The 27,705-nt window shown below is 40.3% G+C and overlaps 3 protein-coding genes and 1 long non-coding RNA gene across 5 annotated transcripts; 3 read left to right on the forward strand and 1 right to left on the reverse strand.

Annotated features, from left to right (window-relative positions):
* The first annotated feature begins 433 nt into the window (after positions 1-433).
* On the forward strand, positions 434-26,523 carry Sytbeta (Synaptotagmin beta). 2 transcript variants are annotated; one of them, XM_064688741.1, is made up of 8 exons: positions 434-559; positions 641-700; positions 24,633-24,863; positions 24,929-25,460; positions 25,519-25,799; positions 25,864-26,013; positions 26,074-26,214; positions 26,283-26,523. In XM_064688741.1, exons 1-8 carry the CDS (start codon positions 446-448, stop codon positions 26,427-26,429), a joined length of 1,656 nt encoding a protein of 551 aa, XP_064544811.1. In that variant the 5' UTR covers positions 434-445; the 3' UTR covers positions 26,430-26,523. The 2 variants fall into 2 exon arrangements, with proteins under 2 accessions (XP_064544811.1, XP_064544810.1); XM_064688740.1 differs by lacking the exons at positions 434-559; positions 641-700 and adding an exon at positions 23,972-24,566.
* LOC135432962 (GS homeobox 1) lies at positions 5,297-6,244 on the forward strand. The gene has a single exon (XM_064688864.1). It carries the CDS (start codon positions 5,297-5,299, stop codon positions 6,242-6,244), a length of 948 nt encoding a protein of 315 aa, XP_064544934.1.
* Positions 6,425-7,366, forward strand: Rpn12R (Regulatory particle non-ATPase 12-related). The gene has a single exon (XM_064688920.1). The coding sequence runs from the start codon at positions 6,538-6,540 to the stop codon at positions 7,330-7,332; it is 795 nt and encodes a 264-aa protein (XP_064544990.1). The 5' UTR covers positions 6,425-6,537; the 3' UTR covers positions 7,333-7,366.
* On the reverse strand, positions 20,733-21,594 carry LOC135432937 (uncharacterized). Its single transcript, XR_010436985.1, has 2 exons — positions 21,253-21,594; positions 20,733-21,197 (listed from the first exon to the last, which is right to left on the reverse strand). It is a non-coding gene; the product is annotated as an uncharacterized LOC135432937 (long non-coding RNA).
* Positions 26,524-27,705: the final 1,182 nt, after the last annotated feature.

Genomic DNA, 27,705 nt, shown 5'->3' on the forward strand with positions numbered 1-27,705 from the left:
TTATGCTTAAAATGTTAGATATAACTTTTTCATCTAGTCTCCGACCGTGGAAAATTAAATCTGCCGTACGATCTTGAACTCCAAGTTTTAGGTTAAATTTTACAGAGATATTTGAAAATAATATAAAATCCATCGAGGTAAAAACAAAACTTGGAATCAACAAATTAATTACGATTCTCCTAAAATACTAGAAAATTCATATCGAATTGAACTACATAGAGCTTTTATAGATGTAATCGCTCGGAAATAAGGCTTTCGTATAAATGCACCTTAAGTCATCAGTTTTGATAAGGAAGATAAATGAATCAATATTGAATACTTTAAAATAAATGTGTTTCTATAAAAAATTGTACTAAATTATTTAACGATTCTTTCATCTTAGAATAAATCAAACGGGCAGAACCAAAGGATCAATAACAATTAAGAGGATTATTGTGCGGTTAACATGGTTATGGTAAGTTCGGCGGTATTGGGTGCGGCGACTGGCACTGGGTTGGCACTACTTCTAGCTGTAACCATCGTCATGTACCGCTATTACTTGCTACGTAAGCGCGGCAAGGTGAGTAAATTTTAAAAGGTCGCATTTATCCCTTAAAATCCATCTGTTTGGTTAAAACCCTTCTCACTGTGCTTAAATAAGGAGTGGGACGAGCTGGATCGCTGGGAGGAGACACGCATCATGCGCAAACTTAAGCTAAAGGTAAGCATTCCTTAAAATGACATCTTATATAAAACACATACTATCTGCTAAAGGCATCCGGGCTTGCCTTTATGTATTGATGTATCTAGAATACGTATGCATACATACGTACAGCACAGTTTTGATATAACTGAATGGTGCTGATGCGCTCTGTGTTACGTATCTCACTTCGGGTTTGGGCCTTGGCTAAATTCACCTTACAGGGAAATTTAGGTACACTTTGAGAATCATTAGTCATTGAAGTTAAAGCAATTCGTCGACTTTTAAAATCAATCTAAGGTTATGTGTACATATGAAGCTATGAGAATTTTTAAAGTGTATTATAGACTAATAAAAGTACCTGGGAAGTTTCAACTGTATAGTCTATTTGTATCTCTTGTTAAAAACAATGAGCAGAAATAATTGAAGGGCCAAGTTAATTATATATTTTTAACTACAGTATTTAGAGACTGAATATACTCATATAAGAGTACATATCGTTTTCTCCCCTGTTTAAATCTCGGTTTTGTGTTCGATTAGCTTCAGACGAGGTTCTCTAGATCTAAGTGGCCCAATGCGATTACAAGTTTGTTACCCCAAACACAATTTGCTTTTAAACAACTTCTGTTTGCAGTAGCCATGTTTGTCAATTTACAAATCATAAATTTCGATAAGGACCACAAAGAGATACGAATGTAACAACTGCTTAGAAACCAAAAGGGTGCGTGTCCCTTACCGTCTGCCTGTTAATTTTATAGTGATAATGCAGCCGTATATATTACTATTCATTCAACTCACTCCTGGGGTTGTTCCGAGCACTCCATAGCCCGTGCCGCAGTCCGCAGCAGCGGCGGCTATTGCGTACGATCCGGCGACTGTCGGATAACGCGCGCGCTTTTCCATACCCCATTCCCTATCATGGCCGGGATGTGGACAAATTTTTGATTTTAAATATTGTTTTTATTGACTTGGATAAGTGGCGGAGTGAGAGGGATGTTGAGTGGATCGTGTATTTGTTTGTTGTGTTTGTTATGTTTATTTGTACATATAATTTGATTAGTGGTTAAATATTTGAGTGCTGGTCCATTGTAAGGGCTGAATGCATGTTCGGGACGTGACGATGGCCAGGCTTTCGCTACTCCACCCAACTGAATCAATTGTTTAGATCTTTGCACCCTGTTAGCCTCTTCAGAAAGCCACAATATTGACCACAACAAACGGAACAAAATGCGAGGCATTACAACAAAACACTAGTGATTAATTGTACTGTCCGGCAATCGGCCTTGACCACGACGGACTCGGCCGCTAAAAAACATTATCAAGCAAGCTAGCTGATCTTCATAGAACGTGGAATTCTTGACTGTCCGCTGTTACCTGGCCGGGCACAAAGGACATTTGGTATACGAATGGTGAGGCCAAATGGTCTACACAAAGACATCTGCAGATCACTGCAAGTGCTCGCAGCTCGAAGCCTAGGACAATTGCTGCATTGTTTGCGACCTTTGTGCTGCACTGACTTTCATTCATGAATAACGCATTGAGCTGGCATTGTTGTCCCGGTCTATTGGCCGAATGCATCAAATATTAAACTGGCGGTGCAGGACTTTGAAAAATTTTTTCTATAGCCGATACTGTTGACGCTAAACCATAGAAGAATCGTAAAGTCCTTCATATTTCAAAAATACCCACCTATTTCGTACTGTACGACTTGCCAAACAAACAGACCGCACACACTCGTTTATTGCCCGAGGTCTGATGACTCAGAAACACGCAACGAAACCCCAATTATTCCGCGGTGCAAAGCTCATTTATAATTTATTCATAGGCGCAATATGCGAAGCTACTTGAGCTATAATGAAGTCATATTTGTTAAGCCAACAATATGCCATATAAAAGTGTTTCGCTCTATGTGATGATTGTCCGTCTGCCTGTCCATCAAGAACCCGACAGCTAAACAAACCCTCAGAAGTGTACGCCTGAGCTGCTGACTGTTAGTTAAGTAGCAACAATGGCAACTACAACAATCAGTCAAATGCAAATGTCACAACCAATTAATGTCAATAAATGATGAACCAAGGAACGGAAGCAACTGAACTCTCATAAGCTAAGCAGTCAGGGTGCGATAGATCCCATCATGGTGGTGCTCCTGCTGCTGCTGCTGCTGGTGATGGTGGTGGTGGTTCTATGGCCATCATGAGCATACACCCCTTGACTAGCGAATCCGGTTTGCCACAGACTCGCATCATTTAAGTACGTTAGCTCTCTCTGTCTCTGTATATGTACATGGCAACATATTTATTTCTATCTAAATCCATGCATATACAAAGTTTCTCTCAGCTTTCATTTGTTTAGCGTTTACCCGAGTTTTGTTCACAATTAAAATGAAATTGTGCGCTTCAGTTGTTCGAAGGGGAGAATCTTCAAGCTCTGCTCGAACATTTGTATTTATTACCGCCAGAAACAAAATGTGCGTCTTATACCTAAACAAGCATATACGTAAATAGGCTCTGATGGGATCGCAACGCTCTTGAAGCAAATGTTGCACACGTGACCAGGAATAACGTTGAGCCTACACATTCTTGCATGGATATTTTCTTCTTAATAGAAAGTAGAGGCTGCATCTATAGCACGATCTATTTAAAAAAAAGACCAAATGAACAATGCCCAGTTAAATCGAGCGTATAAGCGGGAGGTACACAAAAAACGGATGTGGTCAAGGGTGAGCAGCACAAAAACTCAAGTGGCCCTCTAAGAAGCAATAACAAAAGCACCTACCAGCCGCCCCGGTCCAGGCTCTGCGCACGAGACCGACGCAACGCCTGCCAGAGATCTAGTTGCAGAAAATTGGTGCAAAAATGGAAAACGGCGGGTCCTGCGGCAGCTGCAGCACATTTTGCATGGTATTACAATAAGGAAAGTACGCCAATTAAGCAGAAGCCAAGATACAAACAATGCCCCAAAAAGTAGACGATCAATCGATCCGGACCCCGGACCCCGAAGCTATGCAACTGCAGTCAACAATGCGTCCAAAAGTACTTTCAGAGTTGGACAACAATTAACGTCAGCGATTGTGTGGAGTTTTATAGCCACTTAACATATGATAAAATATCATTGAAGCGACACACAAGACAACCAAGAACATACAAAACACACACAAAGCAGGACCCGTGCAGGGGCAGACACCTTGGCATTACACACACACACGCTTCGGGACAATGGCGTGAAAAGGACAATTAAAGCAAATCCTTAAAGCCAGTTAACAAATGATGAAACTGCCGCCATATTTCTGTGTAATGTAACCCAAAAACTCAAATCTCGCCCTCTCTTTCTAAGGCGACGCAATGTCTGGCCGGGCACAAAGACGCAATGGGCGTCGGGTCCGGGCCGGGCCGTCAATGAATTGCAATGCCTCGACCTGAATGAGCCAAGTTGATGAGTGTAGCATGTAAGCGTATTGTTAACCGATTTGGCAGACGCACACAGAGATAATGCATCCATAAAAACATGTTAAGGTGCTTAGAGTTAGTGGACAATATGTGAAAAAGACAAATTGTCGGGCTCAAAGGACAGCATTCAATTTATAAATTTCAGTTTTGTATGCGATTTTTCAACTTTAGCCCTAAATTCAATCAAATCAGTCAGAAATTGCATTTCAATAGTTAACTGCAAAAATAGATAAGTAACCAATTTTACTCAATTAAATTTCCAAAATATAATAATTTTGAAAGCTTCACATCTTTTGTTTTTATCCCGGCTGCAAATCAGCTTGAACCGAACCGATTCGAACTTGGAATTCCTGTTTTTAAATATGAGCCGAAACTTAAGTCCAACAAGCTGAATCGGGATCCAAGCTAAACGAAAAATGGTTCGGTTCAAAATAAATATCCCAATTGCATAACATCCCGAGCTCCAACCATATTTAATTGATGCTAATATTGAATGAAAATCACATTTAGCGAGAATGTTGCGATATTTGTACAGCACGGAAACCAAAAATTACAAATTAAATCGTTTGAATACTAATTCTAGTATATGTATCTAACAAAACCTATGTTAATGAATGAGAAAAGTTGGGTTCACGAACCAATCCTTAAAGCAGGGTTTTTTGGTACTTATTATGGTAGTACTTATTACTATCGTCGCCTAATACTGTTAGGCACTTCTTAAACTAAAATGTTTTTTAAGCATTGTGCAATGATTTTTAGTCGATAGTTTTCTTACAGTTATCAGAGTAGCAAATGCACACACACACACACAGAGAAACACACGCACACTGACACACAATCAAGAAATACCTGCCATTGTGAGCGATCTTTGTGCCAGGGGCGGAGCTTCAGTGGCTACAGTTGCTGTTATTAGACGAAGACAAGCTGTAAATGGTGGCTTAATGGTCAGAGAAAATAAGCAAACAACCCTCAAAGAAGTCAACAAAGGCAAATGCACGCTCCGCCGCAGTCCATGCCAGAGCCAAGGGTGGTGCAAAAACAACCCCTAACCAAAGGTGTCTATATAAAGTGAACGGCACAGCCGGAGAGCTAACCAGTAGCACTCAGACTCCGATCGTGTTAGGATCTCGCCACGAACAGAGAAATCGCATCAACTTGAACCTTTAGCAAAATGTCGCGTTCCTTCCTAATGGACTCACTGCTCAGCGATATGCCACCGCTCAACAAGAACAAGGAGCCACTCGGCTCACCCACTGCCAATGCAACAGCTGCCGCCGTGGCTGCCACAGCCGCTGCAGCCGCCATGCTACCCGGCCTGCCCATGTTGCCGTATCCAGCTAGTTACGTGGGCAGTTACCTCTTCTCCCTGGGCATACAGCAGCAGCAACAACAACAGCAACAGCATCAAGCGGCTGCAGCAGCGGCTGCTGCAGTTCTTCAGCAGCCCCACGCCTCTCTTTATCATCCGTACGCGCAGCTCTTCACGTCCAAGCGTAAGTCCAATGGTTTTGGCAGCTATGATGACTGCTATCCATCCCCGCCGCTCTCGGCCAATGCCGTGGGACATGGCAGCAATACACAACTGACGATGCCAGCTGTTCCGCCGACGGGTGTCTACGGTCTGACTACCAGCCTGCCTCACCAGGAAGCTGGTGCCTTCTGTACTTCGCCGTCAGCGTCCTCCAGCACCTCATTGGACTATGGGAATCCTGACGAGCCGCAAACAAAACGCTTTAGGCATGAATCCTCCTGCTCGCCTGCCAGCTCGCCCATAAAATCTCACGGTGCAGCTTCTAGCGCCGGCTTGGAGATCACCCCATTGATCAGCGACTATGCCGACTCCAGCAAACGCATCCGCACTGCCTTTACCAGCACACAGTTGCTGGAGCTGGAGCGAGAGTTCTCCCACAATGCGTATTTGTCGCGGCTGCGCAGAATCGAGATTGCCAACCGGCTGCGGCTATCGGAGAAGCAAGTGAAGATTTGGTTCCAGAATCGACGCGTTAAGCAGAAAAAGGGCGGCTCAGAAAGCCCCACCTTTAACTTATCGGCCAACTCCAGTAGCCCCCAGACCTCACCGTCAGCACCGAAGTGCTGTGAGCTCAAGATCAGCGCGTAATATATATTGTTGATTAAATTGTAGAATGTTATTTGTACAAAAACTATAATCTGTTGTCATATCTAATAGTCATTAATATAAAGGTTGAATAGTCTAAAATAAAGCCCAATTTATACGAATATATATCACCGAAGTAGTCTTTTTTAAATAGTGCTCTAGTAGGCCTAGTCGAAATATTACCTACTAGCTCACATAAACTGAAATATCCTGTGCCGCTGTTCAACAGCTGTAAATTCATATATATCTTAAAATTAATCGTTCGTCCAATCCTCGTCCCTTAAGTTCACTTGGCCATGTCGAATATTTACACCGAGCTGAAAAAAGAGTGGACGAAGGCCTCGCCGAATCTGGGAATGTGCGGTCAGCTTTTGGAGTCGCTTAAAATGGAAATGGTTCGCGTGGGTTTTGTGGGAATAAAGGACCAGAACGATGTGCAGCCCCAGCAAAGGCAGCAACTGCAAACGTCACGGGACATGCTGGAAATTGCAATTGAGCACAGTATCAAGGTCAAGGATAATGCCGCATTTGAGCGATATATGACACAGTTAAAGATGTACTACTACGACTATGACAAGTTTCTGGAGTCCTCGCCGCAGATGCACAAGTTCATGGGCCTGCATCTACTCTACTTGCTGGCCACCAATCGCATTGCTGACTTCCACATTGAGCTGGAGCGCTTGCCGTCGGCTCTACTGCTGCAGAATCCCTTCATTTCGCCAGTGCTGGCACTGGAAAACTACTTTATGGAGGGACGCTATAACAAGATATTGCAGGCCAAAAAGTCAATGCCTTCGGAGTTATATGCCGATTTCATGGATCTGCTGGTGAATACCGCCCGTGAGGAGATAGCCTCATGCATGGAAAAGTCCTATGGAAAGATCTCACTGAAGCAGGCCGCATTGCGTTTGGGTCTCAAGCCAGGAGGCACTGAGATGAGTGCCTTGGTTGCAAAACGTAAGTGGACGCTGGACGCGGATGGAAATTTCAACTATGCCGACCTAAATACCAGGCAAAAGGAGAGAGTGCTGGCGAAAGACATCGCTGTGCACACATTGACATATGCACAGGAACTGGAGAAAATTGTTTGAAGTTGCAACAAATAAAGCGTTACCGTTAATCCAATCAGCCAGAAAATGATGGCTAATAGATATAGTTACTTTTTGTCGGAAATTTGTCAGATTACATTTTCACACATCTCAAAGGCGAATATTTTCGCACAAATTCTGCAAAAATTTGGTTCGTCCTGCCTTTAAGTTGACAGGCGTTGTGAATCGTGGATAAAGCCGTTGGCAAGGGAGTGTTTTCGAATTTGAATGTTAATGTATCTGTCATAGGATTGATATTTAGAACACTTTAGTAGTTAGCCGAATCTGTCTTCTGTTTAAGCGTAGGAACGCATGTTTTATTCGGTCGACTGTTTCATCGGTCCAATTGTGTGGTCCGCTGGTCTAACCGCAAGGATAATGAGAATGAAAGTTGCATTATCATTGGGATCACAATTAATCAAGTCCAATTCTGCTATATCATGGCTCCGTTTCAAAAGACACTTTAAAATGTCAAGCTAATTACCAAATTGAGCGCAAATTCCAATCAAAGATTTTGCGAAAGCAGAATTTATTTTAAGACTATGACACAAAAAATGCGTCAACTCAGATGCTTATCATCGTAGAGTGCACAAATTAGGGCTTCTTTCATTTTTTACTTAGCCACTTTCTAAGGGGTACCGGCCAAAACGAATCAAGCGCAACAATCGTGCCCAGCAAAACTCCTTCTGGTGCAGCCCGATTCAGGCAAAGTCAACAATTGACATCGATTCTTCAATGAGTACGGCAAACGTATTTTACTCTTCATTGTGGGCATTGCCTTTCGAAATGAATGAGGCCAGGGGTGCGGTGCTAATAAACGCAATTGCACCTACGCCCCTATGGGTCGTCGTGCAGAATGGCCCAGTCGGTGGCTTTAAACGGAATTCTGTGTTTCATTCACTGTGCTATTCTTGAAAATTCGTTCCAGGTAGTATTCGTCTATTGCCCGATCGTTATCAGTGACGTATACAAAAGTTACCTTAGTGTTTTTCAAGTGTGCGCCCACTTGAGTTGAAGATCGAGCTCTTGAGATTCGAGTGCTCAGGTAGGTGGTGCCCGACTCCTGTTGTGTTTGCTTTTTTTTGCGAAATCATTCAATGGAATATTATATGCTAAAAATGTCCAGCTACAGGGTAGATACAGAGTAGAGAGCTACTAGAAATTTAAATTGACCAAAAGGCTGACTTTAGAAATATCAAAATACTTCTGGGGTAATTACAAAAAATTTTATTTTGGGAGCCACCGAATGTTGCCTAATATTTGTGTCCATAATTTCGGGACCGTCTGCAAACTATATAAATGTGACTTTTAATAAAAGTTCTAACTGGATAGCAACAACAAGTGCCTCGTTTTGGTAGTTTCGATAACCAATATTCAAAAATATACCTTAGTTTTCTTGCAGAAACCCTATTTACAATGTGAAAAGCACGCGCAATTTATGAATGAATTGAAACCCAAATGCGAAGCCTCTTTACTTTCAAGTGTCTTCTCAGTCAAACTGTGAGGGTGCTAGAAAATATTTTTCCAATTTCTCGCACATTTCATGAATGAAACTGGCCCAGCTAGCATACCCCGATGTCTTGAGACTCTGTTAGCCACGCTGTCCCTTGGCCCGTAGCTCATGAGAACTGGGAAATTCCGTTACCTTGTTAAAAGATCATTAGCCGACACTTCGTTGCAGTGAGCAGCCAGAAATTCTATTGAAAATTTCCCAGCCGACAGTGGGCTCTACCTGAACGCAGACAGCTATGCATTGGCCAGGTGCGCAGTCTGCACTTGTCCAGACAGACTGTCGCCGGGGAGCTCGAAGGCGAAGGCGATGGCGAGTGTCCTGCAGTGCAACGGTTGTGGTCTCAAGTGTTTAATTTTCGTGTTGTCTGGATCGCTTTAGTTTTGTATCTGCTATTTGTTTTGAACTAGCTGTTGGCCTTGATTTCTTCTGGGGTAAACTAGATCAACATTATATATTTTATCCCTGAAACCATTGAAAATGGGTGCATATATATGCCACAGGTGGAGAAGGACCTCATCAAGAATAAATATACTTTGTCAGTATCAAAATCTAAGTCGATATATTCATATGTGTCTATCTATAGGACTTAGATGTATGAAATTTGGATGTATTATACATATATGTACGTGTGAAATCTTTGTAATGACAGATCGAGCTTGGGTTCAGTATATCTCCTAGTCTCACACTACCTACTAAAGCAAAGAGATAGAATCATACATTAGCTTAAAATTCGAACCTGGATAATCGCTAGATATTGGGTTTGCTTATTTATTGAAGACTACCACATTATATTTAAGGCGTGGGGTAAACAAGAAATAGTTCTCTAGGCGAAAGAGCTTGACAAAACTGTTCATGTTTATTAAGAACATATATTTTATTGGATCGCAGATGACATGTTTGTCAATCTATCCATTTCTATGTCTCTCAGTTTAGTCAGCGGGATCAGAGTAATATACTATCAAATAAATGCAATAGAAAGAATCGCTCGAAAATTAAGTAAATATTAGTATAATATTGTATTTAAAACCTTTGTCTGTTTTTAAGATATCTAGACCAAACTTTGCATTGAGAATATTTCCTATGAATTTAGAGCTGTGTTTATATAGCCATGTACATTTGGTTTTCTGTCTGTATCTTTCAAACCGATTTAGTTTCTAAGTTGTATGATATTCTTGATACAACTTCTGCCTGTGGAATGACTTTATCTAATATATTGTTAAAGAAAGCTTCATAAGTTACTTTAAAGTTTAAATTTTACAGTATAATCTGGGACTCCCATTTCCATTCCTGTGGGGAAAAGCCATCAGGGAGTGTTTCACTGCTAAAAGCTTTTAAGCTCTAAAAAGCTAAATCTGGTCCTGCTTTACAACGGCAGAGCTTTCACTCATTGTTCGAACGCTTACAGGATAAAGCTTTTTGGTCACAGTCATAAAGAATATTATTTATCAATATTTCGCACCAGTTACAGGATTTATCAGAGCTTCTATTATATATATGTATATATATATATAAAGATTTTAATGCACAAAGAAAATGTATTTTTCTTCATTAAAAATTGATTCAATATTCGTACAAAATTCCGACATGCAGCTGTTGCCTCCACTGACAGAATTTATGCATATGCATATATTCACAGTCAACAGACTGAAGTTAACTTTAATTTTCAGCAAATATTTCTTGTTACTCAGCGGAAATTTTATTTAATGTTGGTTTACCTGAGATCTACTGTTTTAACTGGGAAGATGTCGTATCATGTACCTCCTTGTAGTATTTACTAGTTGCGCAGTATATAAATTGAATGTTTTCAGTGCTGACGACATATTTCAGTCGTAATGAACCTATTTCAAGGCCCTTCAAGCGCGCACGTTGACTCCCGTGGATGCCACACGGGGCATCTCCAGCAGGGCCCAGACACATTTTCATGCTCGTGGCGCCTGGACCAGAGTGACGCCTGCTTCAAACGACTCTTGTCGCTTCCTTATGTAACATCTTAGCCACTGGCTGCAGCTGTCGACGCACAAACATACTTCTACACCATATATATATTATCTATACCAACTTTCAGCTTCTGTTGTCAGCTTTCTGTTGTGCTTGGCCTATGTGCTCAAGTCGATCTAATTACGATTATTCGTTTGTAGCATATGATATTCGTAGCCCCTTTGCGTTGACCCAGCCCACAGCATTAAGCGCGTGTTTGAGTGCCGAATGACGAATTCTCATTATGTAAATATATGTTTGTGTTTAAGTACATATACTGCCTGATCTGATTCAATAAAGTTCTCCTATACTCAAGGCAAATACTAGTTCAGCCCAGTGAGAGCAGTCAACATAATTGAAAACGCGTGTCCTTAGCATTCGGTTGCAAATTCGACTCAAAAGGACAAATTTTATATCTATATAGTTACATATACATGTAGATACACAACATAAATGGGTGGAGAATGAAAATAAACAAATCTTCATACGGATCCCTGATGATACAAAAGCATATACACATACACATATTTAATCATTTGAACGATTTGAATTTTAATTAAACAAGAGATAAGTGAAAATTTTGAAATCAGGTGCCACCGACTCGCAACAAACATTACAGCTTATTAACAGCGTTAAACCATATCTAGACAAATTTAGGGCGTGAGCACAATATGTTTGGATCGATCTTTAGAGGAGTTCTTCAGTATTCATCATTCCACATTTGACTGACGCTCTAATAATGTAGAATATATAGATTTTTCTGACTTGCCCGACCCCAAGGGGCTTACTTATGTAATCTTAACAACTTATCTGGCGTGGGTATACAGCACAATATATTCATATGGACAGTTGAACAGACATCTGGACAGCTAGACGTTACAAACTCTTCGACTCTCTTTAGTTCACGCAGCGGCTGTACTTTTTCCCTGAGCACTAGGCTATGCATTCTTCATTTAAGTCAACGTTTATAGTTTGATCCCAAATTCTTGTATATACATATGATTAAGGTACTCTTTTGAATCTTCCGACTTCTATAGCCTCTGAGCTCATATACATTTCGTACATTTCATTCATTGCGTGATTTGTATTTGTCGTCCAGTAATTGGACTACAGAATCAGTGTGGGGAATATAGACGTAATCGGTATCATAATATATGTATCTACCGTCAATTAAGATAATTATAGTAAAAGGAGCAGTTTTTGGGCCACCACAAGTTGCAAAATAACAACATTTTCAATTACTCGCACCGAAGCTACATACCTAATATCCAGAATGTGTGCAATGTTTATATATAAACATAAATTCATTCTCATATCGTGCATACATTTCGAGTCAGACACGGTGACAAACACAGCCATACATATGTGCATGCATACATACACGTATATTGGTATCTTAATATATGCGTACATATATTTGTCTCTATCTTTATCTTTATCTTAGTTTGATTTGAAGGTGAAGTCACACACAAACACACGAAAGCGTTTTAAGAGACCGTCAAAGCTTTCGCAGCTTTTTCGAACTTCAGGCATTTTGTAATTTATTATCCCTGCAAATTGTCAACTTGTCAACCTGAAGCTTTAACTGAGTTGGGTTCAATGGTCCTGAAAATTCAAAAGATTTCTAAAATACAACTTTTTGACATTCTTTAATCACGCAGATTTAATGCAATAGTCGATAATGATATAAGGTTTGAAAGTTTTTCGAGTTAAACCAGTATTTAGCGAGAAAAATTAAAAACATTGTGTAATGTATGTAAATGTAAAAACATATACATATATATTACTTGCGTGCCTAACAGCGGGATTTTCGTTTACTTTTTCTTTTGACATTGCGAAAATGTCGCTTTCAATAAAGTACATAAAAGTGAGTAGAGGAAGTGCAACAGCTGATTGGGCAACAAGTTGCGAAAAAGCTTTCGAAGCTGCAAAGTTGTAGTTCAATGCCACAAAACCTTGCCGAACAATGTCGTCGAAGCCGACGTGTTGTCGGCTCCGTCAATTTCGACCTCGTCCAACTCGAATTTTGCAACTTGTTGTGCGTGGCCACGTCCTCGTCCTTGTCGTGGCTGCGAAAGCAGAAAACCAAAATCAGTTGTACGCGCGCAGGCCTTTTGTGTAGACCGTTGCAATTTCGTGCCTGAGTCCGAATTTCGAGTGAAATTAATAGCAATTAAGTCGCACACAAACGCAGCTAAAACTAATTAATGTATATCCAATAAGTGTGTTTTCTGTGCTTTTTTTCCATTTCAATTGTTAATTTGCTGAAAATGTGCTGAAAATCGCTTGCCCAATATCAAAAAGTTATCTTGATATTTTGATTAAGAGCCAGCGCCCAAGTAGGTACCAAAAGTTTCCTTTTACAAACGGCACAGTCAGAAAGGTGTTTTTATGGATTTTCCTGCGTCGTCTTTGTGGCTGGGTCGAAACTGTTGCTTTGTTGTTCCCTGTCGGAGCTGCCTTTTAGGTGTACACAACCCAGTGGCGGGCTGTATATAAGCGCATTAAGAGGTCCTCAGTATATATTATATGCAAACTGATTAAGCTGCCACTCCAAAAGAGGAATAGATGATAATATTAAGTTACCTTTGCACGCACTTGTACATTACATGCTACACACATATATATATATATATTCATATATATATGTATTGTTTTATATATATTCATATATATATGTATATATATATATAGTACGCACGTTTTGGCATATCGAGTGGTTACATTAGGGACTGGGGCGTTATTTATTATCGAATTGAAAAGCTATCTCAACTAATTGCTGCCGTCGGAGCTGGTTTCATATTGCGATTTACATGCAAACATAATATATGCTCGCATACACGCAAACACACACACACACACACACACACACACACGTGCACATTAGGCAGCGATGGGTTTCATCAAATTGCTTTTAAATTGTAGTTTTGAATTGTAGGAATTTTGAAATGAAATTCTTTGTTAGCAGCCGTCGTCAGCTTTTCACCAAAATAGGCGGGATGTCCATATCAAACGCCTCAACCACAAACTGCGCAAGGCATAAGAAAATTCATGGAAGTAAAAGTGATTTCGTATCCGTTGCTTGTGTGTGGCTTTGCCTTTCTGGGATATTAAAGCTCAGGGAGTGCCCATATTGCGCTCTGCTGGATTATGGTTGCGTTTAAAAGATGAATTATCGACAACAATTTGTACTACATTAGGCATGCTTTTAACTGAATTTAAAGCAGCAGTAAGACTGATTGACTGCTCGCAGGACTCATTGGGAACCCATACGTGTGTGTATATCCATCCATCCATCCATCCATCCATCCAGCCAGGCAACAACTGGCAGCGCCACCAAAAAGCAAAGTTAATATAATTATTTTTAGATAACAAACCAGGCGAGTGCACAATTTTGCGCAGGGCTCCTCCGATATTGGCCGTGCTGTTGAAGCAGCAAAAGTGCGTGAGTCGCGAGGAGCGTATCCTGGACTTGGGCGTATATGGCGCGAGTTGGCTGTTTATTGTTGTTCACGCGATGGCTTTAAGTTGGCGCCCAGGGCTGGCATTAAAGTCGCTTAAGAAAGGCTTCTCTTGCCGCTATTTCTAGCTGAAGTCCCTGAACCATGTACTTCTGGTAAATAATGGAAACATATGTATTTGGGCAAGCAAACGGCAAATAAGAATGGGGTGCTAGAATATGCCAGACACGGGTCAGCATCGAATTAGCAATCGTCGCCATCATGTGTGCATATGTGTATATGTGCCACAATTTTTCACAATTACATTTTCTACGTGATGCTCCATACGTCAACCGATGTGATTTTTATACCCTGTACTCAAATGCTCAATGGAAATGGCCTATTCTGGCATAGATTGCAGACAACCCTAATTCTAACAGGCATTTACAGACTTGTCTATTCCTTACTGAATGTCCAGTAAACTAAACGCGAGTCAGCTTTACTTTTAATTGTATAGCCTTTTTTCGCAATTCCAACTTGAATTCGACTATATACAGGGTATCTTCTAGTGACTTTTGACTTGCCTTTGCATTCCACTCGTAAATTTCAATTTGCCAAGTAAGTGCACACGGCATACATACACAAATGCACAAATAAGTATACTCGGATTTATATGTATCTACACATGTGATATATTTGTGCATTAATGTATCTGACAGATGCCGCACACACACACATACACACACACATACACACACACATATTTAAGCGTGCTAAAATATGCATTCAGTCTGTCGCTCAAACATGCATCAGGTCATCTATGTGGTTACCCATTGCATTTCCGCTCCGGGTCCAAAGCTCACGATATATTTCAATTATTTCTGCCATCGAGTGAATATTTAGTTTATTTATTTCCGTTTTGCATTTGGGTCAGTTAGTACTTAGTTGGTTGATTGTTGGATTTGACTTCAATTTGCATACAGAATAGGAATTGCGAGAATATTAAATTGGAGGTGGCTTAACCCTGTTGAGGGTTTTTCCACGCCCAACCTGCTGTCCGGAGCAGAGTAAATCAACAATAACAATGTCATTAATAAACAATTACAATGAAATGTCAATAAAAGGACGAAAGTACAGTACATATTGCCAGTGCAATATGCAAATGTAATTAAGGTCCTTGACGAAAATAAATAGCACTGAATGGCGACGCGTTCGCAGAGTTAATGTTGGTCCTTAAAAACGATTGTTAAATTAATACTGGGTACAGGGAAAAAAATAAACTTGCGAAAGTCTACCTGGAATTTGCCAAGAGAAAATTGACTTTATCTTCGATATTTTTCGTTTATCGACGCTTATAATTCTCAGAAAGTTGTTGCGACGAAAAGGTGGTAAAAAGTTTGCAAACCTAGAGCCTGGCGCCTGTTCAAGATAGAACTGGGAGGTTCTATGCAGACAACCTGGTCACCTATTCGTATTTATGACAAAGTGAACTTTGAGCCAGTCGAGAAGCAAAACAAAGCTGTTTTACTTATTTGCTTTCTATATATATCAAAATCATTTGTAGCTATATATGTATATAAAAACTGACTGCTTTGAATGGTTTCTAACGCACAGTCCAAACAAAGAGCTACAAAGTTGAAATTTATACTGTGAGCAGTAAAAAATTCGACCTTCAAGTGAGGAAATAGCTGGTCAAAGTTTGAATGAAAAACATTAAAAACAACGCATCCATATAAGTGTGCTTTGTTAACATGACATTGTGAGCCTGTGCGAATCGACTCTGTACTCACAAGCGAGAGGTCGCCGGTTCAAATTAAGCAGCAATTGTCAATTATTTTGTCATTATTCACAAAAAAAAAACAATAATAATAAATGAAAAAAGAAAAGCAGTGGAAAACGAATGGGCCTTAACAATAATTATTAAAAATCTGCTTCTGTTTTGTCAACTATGTTGAAAATATGTGTTTATTTGATAAATTGAAATCGATTTGTTCAATTGAGCCAGAAAGTAAAGTAAATATAAGCACAAGGGAAGAAATTAGTTTTTAGGCAGGGCTTAGTTAATTTGTTGATTGGGCCGCAAAGGGGACAATGAGCCGCTGAATGTGCTAAGACCGATGTGAAGAACCGGAATAAGATATTGAATCCAAGTAGTTTGAGTGGATCACACAAAGATACTTTATGTGGTAAGGTTATATAAATGCTCACTCTAATAACATTAGCTTACTTTGACTTAAGACAGCTCAAGTTAACTAATCAATAACTAAGACCAATATTAGGAATATGTTTTTGAAGAATGCCAACTTTGGAAATTCTGCATGAAAGTTTCCAATAGTTTTTAATCTTGTTAAAAAGGATCACTTCCAAAAATGTGTTATAATCCCCAACAACTGAGTCACTGGATGTGATACTCACCAAGTGGCTCAATTGACAAAATGGGTAACATTTAAGGTTAAAAGTACATTGGCAGTAAAAAGTTGGCGACAAACACGTTTAACGAAAATAGAGATATCAAATTGAGTTTCGGCGCATTTTTCGAGAGAAAATACGAAGCAATAATCTTAGTTACTGTTTGTATAGATCCCTTTATTACTAACGAGATTGACGCATGGCCAGACAAATGCAGCAATCAATCCTTGCTGCTGGCAAGGATGCAGTCCTTGCAGTACATATAGTACATGTGTGTATGTGTCTGCACCAGAAAAAAAGAATAGACAATCGGATAATGCCAATGCATCAGTGCAAATATACACAAGTCTTACCGGTTGATACAATAGCATTTATTTTGAAAGGAAAGGGTTAAATAGCCAAATTGTCGAGGTCGCCGGTCTTTGATGTAGACCCTGCCGATGCATTTGGCATTTTATTTTGCCTGCTTTTCGCACAGCGAATTTCTTCAAAGTTCTTTCATTTGAAGTAATGCCGAGTTTGATTTGTTTTGATCTAAACCGCAAAATCTGCAATAACATTTTATCTCAGAGAGGCCCGGAACCTCGCCTGCCTCTGGCAAAGTCCATAGTGAAGGGTCAAAATTGCACAGGCTTGAAAATATCTAAGTCTGAATATATATTTAAAGCCGATCAGACGAAACTTATAACTTCTCCAATAAAGCCTACGGTCTTCACACTTTTATGCAACCGCTTTCTGCCAATTTTCCACATTTGCTGGTGGAATTCCATAATCGAAACACGTATTCATGAAGTTCTTATGCTGAACTTCACAATAAGTTTGAAGCTCATCGGAGAGACTTGAACCTTTCGCCATTCAACACTCAACCCACTTTATCACTCCATTAGGGGAAGGGTTCTGTGGATTTTCCGAAAAGTGTGGAATACGATACAATAAATTTTCATGAAGATCTATAAATTTGGGCATATCACAAATTAGTTAGTGAGTCAGGAGAGCCAGTTTTCTAAATATTTATATAGAAATCTAGTATTTCTTGTACATATAAAAACTTGTACAAACACCAAAAAGTATTAAACACATTCCAGCAAATCCCTTGCTCGCATGTGTGTGGCCCCGAGGTTATATCAAATTGAAATAGAACTAGGAGTAACTCAGTACAATGGAAAGCTATCACTGCTACCGCATCGCATTCAGCAGCCGCACAATTTCCATTGTATTGGTGATTAATTTCTAGCCTCCGGGCAGCCAGCCGTCTGGCTGCGCTGGGTAAGGCATTTTTAGACCGCCACAGAACTACAGCTTGAATGCTTTGTAAACAAGTTGACAGACAGACATCTAAGCGGGCTGTATTGACGTTTGATGAGCGGATTATCAGCGTGCGCTTCATTGCGCTCATGCCTCCTGTCTTATAGCCAGGTCAACAAGTGTTGCACGTTTCTCACCATGTTGCTGCGCCATTTACTGGATGCCACAGGACGCTTACTTGCTGCACTACCGCTTTGCAAGTGGTTGCAATTGCGCAATACAAGCTATTATATAAGAACTTAATCATTACGTAAACCGACGATCTCATTATGTTTGCCTCAATAATAAAGATATGCAATTTTTATACCCTGTTCCTATTGAATATGCTATTAGCATATTATAGCAGTATATCATCGGTATATGCCCATTTCTATTTAATTTTTCTTAAGGCATATCTCGACGATTAAAAGAGTAATATCGTAATAATGTACTTACCTGTAAATACTCATGCACGATTATTTTATCGTCATTTATCAGTAGGCGGGAGACGAACTTTTATATAAACACACAACTGAAACAAAAAATCAGAGACAATTTGTATTAGTTTACAAACGCAACATGCATACATATTATTGTAATAATATTTACTTTTATTTTAAATAGAATAATAATAAGAATAAAAGCTGCCTCCTCCTCGTAAAGTGCACCCTATGAGACTTACTTGAATTTATGAGAATCGCATAGTAGGGCAGCTAGTCGTAAACTTTATCTTGCATATAAACATATATATAATATATATATATAATATAATGTGTGTGTATCATAAATACATACACACATACATCAATATATATATGTATATATACATACATATACACATGCATATATACAAACATATACACACATGCATACACACATAATAACATACATACAAGCATATATATACTTCCCGGCCTTGTTTTATGCTTAAAATTTTATATGTAACTTTTTCATTCAGCTCTCGCCCGTGGAAAATTTGAATCTACTAATAAATTAATTAATCTACTAACTTAGTCGAGCTAAGACACAAAAATTCGAAGCAACTGTTAACGCCCATATTAGTCTTGCGTGTTCATTAAGATTTTGTGTTGTGCTGAATTTCAAATTCAGAACTTCCCCCAAGGAGAAATTGAAAAACTTTTATATAAGCTTTTCGGATAAAAATAAATGATTCAGACGTACAGGGTATTTCATAATTATAATTTTTGGGTTTTTTTGCAAACATTGCCACGATTCTGTTTAAGTCGCAAAGTCAGAGGCAAGATTGAAAAACGTGCATTGTCTTCGTAAATCCCACTGCAAGCTGCAGGATTCGAATGGAAAATGTTGCCACATGGGCCACGTGCGATAGGGTACCTCTCAACAGCAGCTCCTCGATTTACAGTGTATATTCAGAGTGTGTGTGTTTGTAGGTAAGCGTATAACGAGCTTCTGTTTTTGCATTTTAATTTCCGGCCACGGCCATACGTCTGCGTGCCAGTTATGGAATGCATTGCATTGCCGGATTTGACGGCATTGTTTGTTTGTACTCAAATCGGTTGCCAGACTTCTGTTTGTGGCACAATTATTTAAATGAGATTACGAGGAGATTACAGAACGGAAATGCCCGATTAGTATTATCTCTGGAACTGGGCCAGCCTTGGACTGATGCTACTGCTCTTTTCATTGCAACCTGCTCATTTTACGGATTATTTTCTTGCCCCAGTGTCAAACGTTCACGAGCCAATTTGTTTCCTTTGGTATTCCTCTGATTGTTAATTGTTTTGTTCGTTTCTATGGCGAACTGTTCGTCGCTTTCATTGTTGCCTAAATGATTATACGTCGCCCACAACAATTGATGTACAATTTGTTGCAGCTAATCCGCATTTTCATTTGACTGCTAAGCAATTTACAGTTTAGTTTTTAGATAAATTTACATACATACACATAAAGTACAACTCAAGCATACTTGAGTTCATTGTAAAGCTCATGGCAAAGCAAATGCCAAATATAAGAAAAACAACAAGGACGGCCATCTTTAGCACCCTAAATATCCCTTGTATAAATATAGGTTTTTGCAGACATGTCAGTAAATAATGCTGAGCTTGTATATATCTGAAAGTTTGTTAAACACGACTTTTAACTTTAACCTTCGATCAATACAGCTTTAAGAAAGAGGAGCCCGTTGTTTCTTATATCTAGGAAACAAAATGAAACCAATAAATGCCAAGTTTGGTCAAGTTATTCATACAATATCCTACATTTTCACCAATCATTCCTAGATGTCTCCCAGTTCATGCCGAAATTATAATATCCTCTGCAAGGCTATAAAAAATACCACAACCGTAAACTCTACAAGTGTAGTATCAGACAAGTATGTATATTTGTATTATTTTAAAGGCAAGCTAAGGGAATAAGCTACAGACAGGTTTCAGACGCAGGTTCAAATAAACACTTAGAAACTATAAACATGGAATACATACTCGTCTATACTCGCTCAGAGCGTGGCCGGACAAAAAAGTCTATTACTTTAAATTTGAGAGCTAAAATGACCAAATGTGGATAGAAGAATACTAATGAGCTTTTCTAGAATCGATCCAAAAATAGAAACGGGAAAACCGATTTCGTAATAAATCCAGTACCAACCTGACAAAATGAATGTCGGACCTCTGCCCGGCAAATTACAACCGAATAGAATTAAAATGTGCGAGTTGAGTGTGTGCGAGAATGTGTAGTAGTAGTTTTAGGCATTTTACACCGAACGTCCCATGAATCTCAGATTATAGGTTCTGACACTTGAATTATCATGTCAATGAGAGTGGTAATAAATTTATTTTAGATGATAATTTGCATATACAGTATAATGTGTTTAACTGCCTCGCCTTTCACAGTTAAAAAGGGCAAATGTCCCAATGTGCAATTCAATTTATATTTTCCTAGTATTTTAAAGGTATGAAAACCTTTTGTTGGTGTGAAAATATTTTTGATAGAAGCTCGAATTTGTTGGCATAAAATAATTATAATTGGGCAGCTGTATTTAATGTGCACTTTACTATTGAGGCAGTTAAACACATTATACTGCATATGTGAACTGAGAATTTGTACTAGATATATTCAAGTGTATTTCAGCAGGCCATTCGCATCATTTGTGACTCGATTCTTTCCAATATTCTATTTAGATTGCCTACAAGGTCCGTCCTTGCATGGATTCTTGCAGCCATGTCTATCCTTGTCCCTTACCTCAGGACACTTTTTCTTCGGTTCCTCTATAAAATAAATTATGTTTTTGCGCACACGGTCCGCACTCATTAGAATACGTACTCTTAAAGCAGCCTTTGAAGAACTGTCCATCGTCAGTACATCTTTCTCTATAACTGTCATCCTTCTTCCTGCTCATCTCGCGACACTGAATAATATGTCTGGGATTGCTAACGCGGCACTTTATGCTGGAGGCCATGCGAGTCGCGGCACCAGTCATGCGGCTTAGAAAACGTACATTCATATTGGAATTTAAGAAAAATCACAGAAGCAGCTGACCCGCCGATTTAAGTATATATATTAAGGTGTTATCGAGACAAAAGATCTGAACAAACTGATGTTATATAATTTTAATGCTGTAGAGCTTAGCTTTTGATGAAGGAGTTTTCATCGCATTCTCAGCACTCGAATTAAAATGTATTTTAAACTGGAAGAGAATTAATAGAAAAATATCTATATGCATAGATTCCTGATATTTACTCTTAAAGACATATCAGCTCAGAGCCACAAAAGCAATGTGAGCTTCATTTGTGTACAAATTTGGTTGCCCTGTTCACAAGAATAGTCAAATTTCCTACGATTGTAGAGCTAGTTCCATTTGATGTTAATTCATATTTCTATTTGAGAGTCCCTTACTAGGAATACAGATGCAGCTCTTTTCACCTGTATGTAGCTGTTTTTGTGTACCGAACCGAGTATTGCGTTACATTCAATTTAAAGTCAATCGTATGAAAAAGAAAAAGTTGCCAGTCAATAGTTTTTCATTACTCGCTCGCAGCGTGGACTTTCCAGAAACAATAAAACAAGATTGCATTCTTAGAATTTTGTCTATTCAACGTTAGTCCTTCATTTTTCATCCAAGGGGGGAATTGGAGGAAATCTATTGATTACAACCTTTGTTGTTCATCTTTTCGAATAAGACTCAATGTCAAAGATTTGAATAAAGAGTGTGGGCCTGAAAGTGGGACGGGTTAATTACAATTTTCTCACGCGCGAATGGTGCGTGTTTAGTTGACTTTCCAAAATATTTAATCATATTTTATTCTTTCCTTTGAAATACATTCATCTGCAATCAAGGTCATGCCAGAAACAGGAATTTTTCTGGGCTTGGTTTTGGCAATCTTTTGAGTTGCATAACGATAAAATAAAAATTATAATGCATTAAACAAGAACTTAGCAGTGCCGAAAGATTTGAAGTGGTAACAATGAAAAGGCCATTAATCAAGGCTTAACAAATTAAACTAAGTGGAAAATTTTAATTTGATATTACGCTTGAACCCGTACCCGTACCGGGCCGGGCCCGTAGTGGAAACAACAACTACCCCTGACCACTTTACGCATAATAGGGGCGCCTTTTCCCGGGGGTTGACACTCAAATGCCAATGATAGCTGCAAAATGCGAAACTATTAAAACGCCTTTTGGATGCAATTTTACGCCATGACATGGACACATAGAGGGTGAGGCCACTTTTTTGGGTCGCTTTTCCACAATTTTCTGCCGCAATTCGTTGGGATTTCCTCACATACGAGCATATGTATTTCTGGCGTTGAAAAATGGGCTTGGCCGTCGTCCTTTTGATTATAGTTTAGGTGTCAATTAGCAACGGTGCGGTTGGCTGCCTTTCAATGATACGAAATCTATGCATTACCAGAAAGAGCCGATAATCCAGGATTTGATTAGACAATATTTGTTAAGCCAATGCAATTATTGGCAACGGGCCATTATCAAAACAGGACACATATAGATTTAGCTTTTGCATGAAAAGCGCACACGATCTGCTGGCAGAGATCGGGATGCACAGGACATCACATCACATACTTGACGAATCCCTGCACATATGTATGTGTATAAATCTGTCCCTCTGCACAATACGAAATACGGAGAACGTATTTTTATGATGCCGAACTAATTTGGGGGTTGTTCCTTGTTTTTTTTTTTCTCTTTGTTTCTTGTCTCTCTTGCACTCGAAGGATCTTCTGTGTTTTGGTGTCATTTGCTACACGTGCTTAAATTCATTTAATTTATTTAATACTTGAAAATACATTTATTGATTACTTGCGAAAGAGACGCACCCTCTGTCTCTTTTCCCCGCCATGCGAGATAATCGCCAACCCTGGGCATGTCATTGAGGGAACTGCTCAAACTACAGGATTGGGTGTGACTGCAAATGAATTCTTATTTTGCGTTCGATACGCTGCGTAACGAGTAGGCCCAGTTGTCGCCTCGTGGGGATTTCCAAATCATTTGCTGATGCCCCTGCGTCTTTGCTTTCCTTACCCGGGCATATTAATCTAATGGCCCAGGGCGGTAGAAGCAGAAGTGGTATGGCAACCAACTACATACTTATGTATGTATATATGAAATAAATGTACATATATGGCATGTCTGCTTATATATGTATGTATATGGTCACAGACCATAATTAAGCACTAGCTGCTTTGGGCACCTTCTGCTATAAGCGAGCTAGCGGTCATCGCGGCGCTGACTGATTGGCTGACACATGTCCTTAGAGGACGCTTTTAGTGCGGTTTCCATGGTCATTTTCCGCCAGGTGATGCACGCGCATAATTAATACCATGCCAAGGCAACGAAACTCAACCGCACGCGTGTCCGGCTGTGGCTACTTTGCTCCGGACGAGAACTGTGATTGCGGTGTCCACACGTAACATCTACCATGCACATGCATACCTCTGTATATATATGTATGTGTGTGTGTGTCAGTGTGTACTTGTACTTGTATCGGAGTGCTCTGCATGGCAAGGGTGTTAGTCTAAGCGGATTACTGTACGCCTGAATGTGCGGCGTGCAATGCTTGTGTGGGTTCGGTAATCGGAAAATGTGCACATAGCCAACTTCATAGTCTAGTTATAAGGGCGGATATGGGTATGACTTCGACAGGGAGAATCTAATGTAACATCTTCGGCAGAGCACAGCAATAAGACCTTTCTATTCCTGCCAAGGCCTAAGACTTTGGAGTATCTAATACGTGACCCCACAGCAAAGTGTGAATAGGTCGAAAAGAAATTTAGCGTTAAGTCAAGGTTTAACAACAAACATGAGTGGCCTGGGTCCGGCAGCCTGTTGGCTGGCGCACAAGCGCATTGAGTCTTGGTCTCGCATAGCCAAGGAGCGCGTTGGTGCCGTTCGTCGCGTTACGCTCGACCGCAACTCGGCCGACGAGAGCAGCGGCAGTGGCGGCAGCAATGGCTGCACCCAGATTTTGCCGGGAAGTGAGGGCGCATCCTCCACGACGCCGCCGCCGCAGCCGATGACGCCGCCGCCATCGGCCTCGTCGGTAACCTCGACCACCAGCGGCATAGGCAGTGTTTCGGCTGGTAGTGGCAGCGATAGCTGTGACTTGCCCACGGACTCAGAGGTGCTTTGCCAAAAATCGCACGCATCAAGTACAATCATTAATGCTCCTTAATCCTTGTTATTGCAGGAAGTCAATATTTCGAAGGAGTCGCATCCCATACAACCGGCCACACAGCTCCATGGAATTCCTTGCGTTCCCAACCATCCGATTCCGGCCGATATACTGCGTGGTCCCGCCGAGGTTTTCCACAGCCCCTTGCACTTGCACCACCAGAGTCGATCCTTTCCGCCGCGTCTGCAGCGCACGCCCTCGATTTCCAGCCAGAGCAGCATAGACAGCGCTCCGTCCAGGCAGTCGGTGAGTTTAGTGTTCGGGTTTCGGTTATCCTTTACAATTATGATATTGACGAGCTACAATTACAGGGTCATCGCGGCTCCTCTCCACAAATAAGGACATTCGGACCCGATGGACGTAGCTCACTACCTAGCGAGGCAGCATTCCCACATCATCTGGCCCGTTCGCCCAGTCCCATGCGGACCATTTCGCTTGACGCACGCTGCGGCAGCCCGGCTTCGATCGATGCAAGTGTCTTGCGGACCCCAAGTCCCTCCCAGAGTAGCCTGGCCTCTCTATCAGGCCCAGGCATGGTTGGATCTGCGCCCAACATGATTATGAGTACAGGTGCTGGATCTGTTGTCTGCAAGGGCATGGGTGTAGGCATGACTGGCAATCGTTGTCTATCGCCTTTGCTGATACCTCCACGTCCTCAGCCAGGCATTGATCCAACTGTGGGCCCTGCTTCGCCTCTTGGTGCTCTGCAACCTGACCTATATCGGATGCCCGATGGGCCGGTCTATCTGACAGCACCCGGGACGAGCCACGCCGTGGGTCGTTTGCACTTGCGTGTCAAATATGATTACCACCTTTTCGATTTAACGGTTCATCTAATTGAAGGTATGTATTCCCACAATATACCGAAGGAGATTAGCTCAACTCTGGTGCTCCATTGCAGCACACAATCTGAGCCCCATCGAGGAGGGTGGCTTTCGGGATCCTTATGTGCGTCTCATGCTTCAGCCAGGCGTGGACAGCCGCAAACGTCAAACGCACATACACCGCGGCGAATCGAATCCCTACTTTGATCAGCATTTTAAGTTCCCGGTTTCACGTGACCAATTGCAAGGCAAGGAACTGGTCTTGCAGGTACTCGACTACGATAGGTACTCGCACAACGACATTATTGGCGAAGTGCGTATTTCGGTTAATGGCCTGGATTTGTCAAAATCTGTTGAGGTGAGCCTTGTCTTTGGCGATTCCAAAAATAATACTAAATCCTATTGGTCGTGACTTTTCTTAGATATGGGGCGATTTACTGCGCACTAAGAAGCCCAAGGAGGATCGCCCGGAGCTGCTGTGCTCTTTGAACTATCTACCACAGGCTGAGCGCCTGACCATTGTAATAATGAAGGCCCGAAATTTGGATACCGTGCAAGAGCCCTATGTCAAGGTATGTATATCCTGTGTTAAGAATTGATTGATATATACATATACATAATGCAACTCACAGATTTATCTAATACAAAACGGCAAGCGCATAAAAAAGAAAAAGACAAGCATCACCAAATCTGACGATGCTAGCAATCCCATCTGGAACGAGGCATTTACATTCAATCTGCAATCAAATTATTTACACAGTGCCGCCATTGAGGTGAGTAGCCAGCCGATAATAATTCATTTGGCCAAATTGTCAATTAAATTTGGTTTTAATATATGCAGATATATGTGGTCGGCGCGGGCAGCGATGCAGCGGAAATTGGCTGCTGCGGACTTGGCCCGCAGGAAAGTGGAACGGGCTGCCAACATTGGCACGACATGATTAACAATGCCCGCAAGCCTACAGCCATGTGGCACTACATTCGCTAAGCGAGCGGGCAGCTCCACATAAATATGCTTCAGTATGAAAATAAAATCACATTCAATGATTGAAGCTCTTTTCAAGCTGCTTTTAAAGTACAAATTCCAATTAATACGCAGCCTGTCTGTGTTTTTTAACTAAATTTGACTAGAAGAAAAGCTGGAAAATAACCTTTTGTGACACGAAATGCTAGTACATATAATTTTATAGATTAGTTTTTCCTATGGTGTCCAAATGTAACAAGAAGCATAGCAAGCGAACCTTGTTATGTTCAATACCTAGTACTATTCTGACATATATACATCTATATTAATATGCTTACAACTTGAGAAATGCACAAGCTCAATCAAAAGTTCCTATGATACACACGAAACGAGCAACCGACCCAAATACGATCCATGGTTCAGCACTCAGGATCTAAGAAAAAGGTTGCGAATCAAAGAAAAGAACTGTCAACCGAGTTGTTGACATTTCAGTCGGCTTTGACGAAGAGTATTCAAGTGTGCATTTCTTCAATAATTATGAATATAAAACATTTCAACAGCATTTCATAAGCTAAATGGTCGTCAATCATATAGCACAAGAACTACCCTCAACGCGCCATGAAATTTGCTTAGACCACAACCGGAGGACGGACGACGGACGACGGAGCTGGGACTCTTTGTATTGGCGACAGTTGACAAATTGGTCCTGTTGTCCTTTTTAAAGCGTCAGTTGCATAGAGCGTATGTAAGTGTGTGCATTTGCGCGTATGTATGTGCGTCTTCGAGTAACTCTCAATAGCTGACAGCTTATGGTGCGTGTGGCAAAAGTGTTTGCAATAAATTAAATGCCAATAACTATGGCTAATTGTTTAATTAAATAAATGTTCCTTCCATTGCTAATACGTGTACGTCTACAAGCTGAAGCCAGCGAAACGTTTGCGAAGCATAATGAATAGAATACAACGATAATAAAATAAATTCTTAACTATTTGTCCATGTTAACCACATACATGCATACCTACAGATATATATAAATATATATATACATATATATATATATACATATGCATATATGTGTGTGTATTGTGTGGTATAAGAAGATATATGAACTGTTTTCTATTTTCTTCATGAATATTATCAATCTATTTTTGATGTTGTATTAAATATGAGGGCCATAGTTGCGCCCAAGCATACTGTAAAATATTATATATATATACATATATGTATATAAGAAATAAATGAATATAAATACAATATATATACACATATATACAATACGCAACGCCACGATCCCACTTAT

The sequence above is a fragment of the Drosophila montana genome, unplaced genomic scaffold (genome assembly GCF_035044405.1).
Source record: "Drosophila montana isolate Dmon_TW-CO22-7 unplaced genomic scaffold, ASM3504440v1 contig_3216_1, whole genome shotgun sequence".
NCBI lineage: Eukaryota > Metazoa > Arthropoda > Insecta > Diptera > Drosophilidae > Drosophila > Drosophila montana.

Excerpts from the sequence above, each read along its gene's own strand:
- LOC135432962 (XM_064688864.1), top strand. The coding sequence starts at position 5,297 with ATGTCGCGTTCCTTCCTAATGGACTCACTGCTCAGCGATATGCCACCG.
- Rpn12R (XM_064688920.1), top strand. The coding sequence starts at position 6,538 with ATGTCGAATATTTACACCGAGCTGAAAAAAGAGTGGACGAAGGCCTCG.
- Sytbeta (XM_064688740.1), top strand. The coding sequence starts at position 24,246 with ATGAGTGGCCTGGGTCCGGCAGCCTGTTGGCTGGCGCACAAGCGCATT. Across the intron at positions 25,800-25,863 it reads ATTTGTCAAAATCTGTTGAG|ATATGGGGCGATTTACTGCG; the intron begins GTGAGCCTTGTC and ends GACTTTTCTTAG. Across the intron at positions 26,215-26,282 it reads TACACAGTGCCGCCATTGAG|ATATATGTGGTCGGCGCGGG; the intron begins GTGAGTAGCCAG and ends TAATATATGCAG.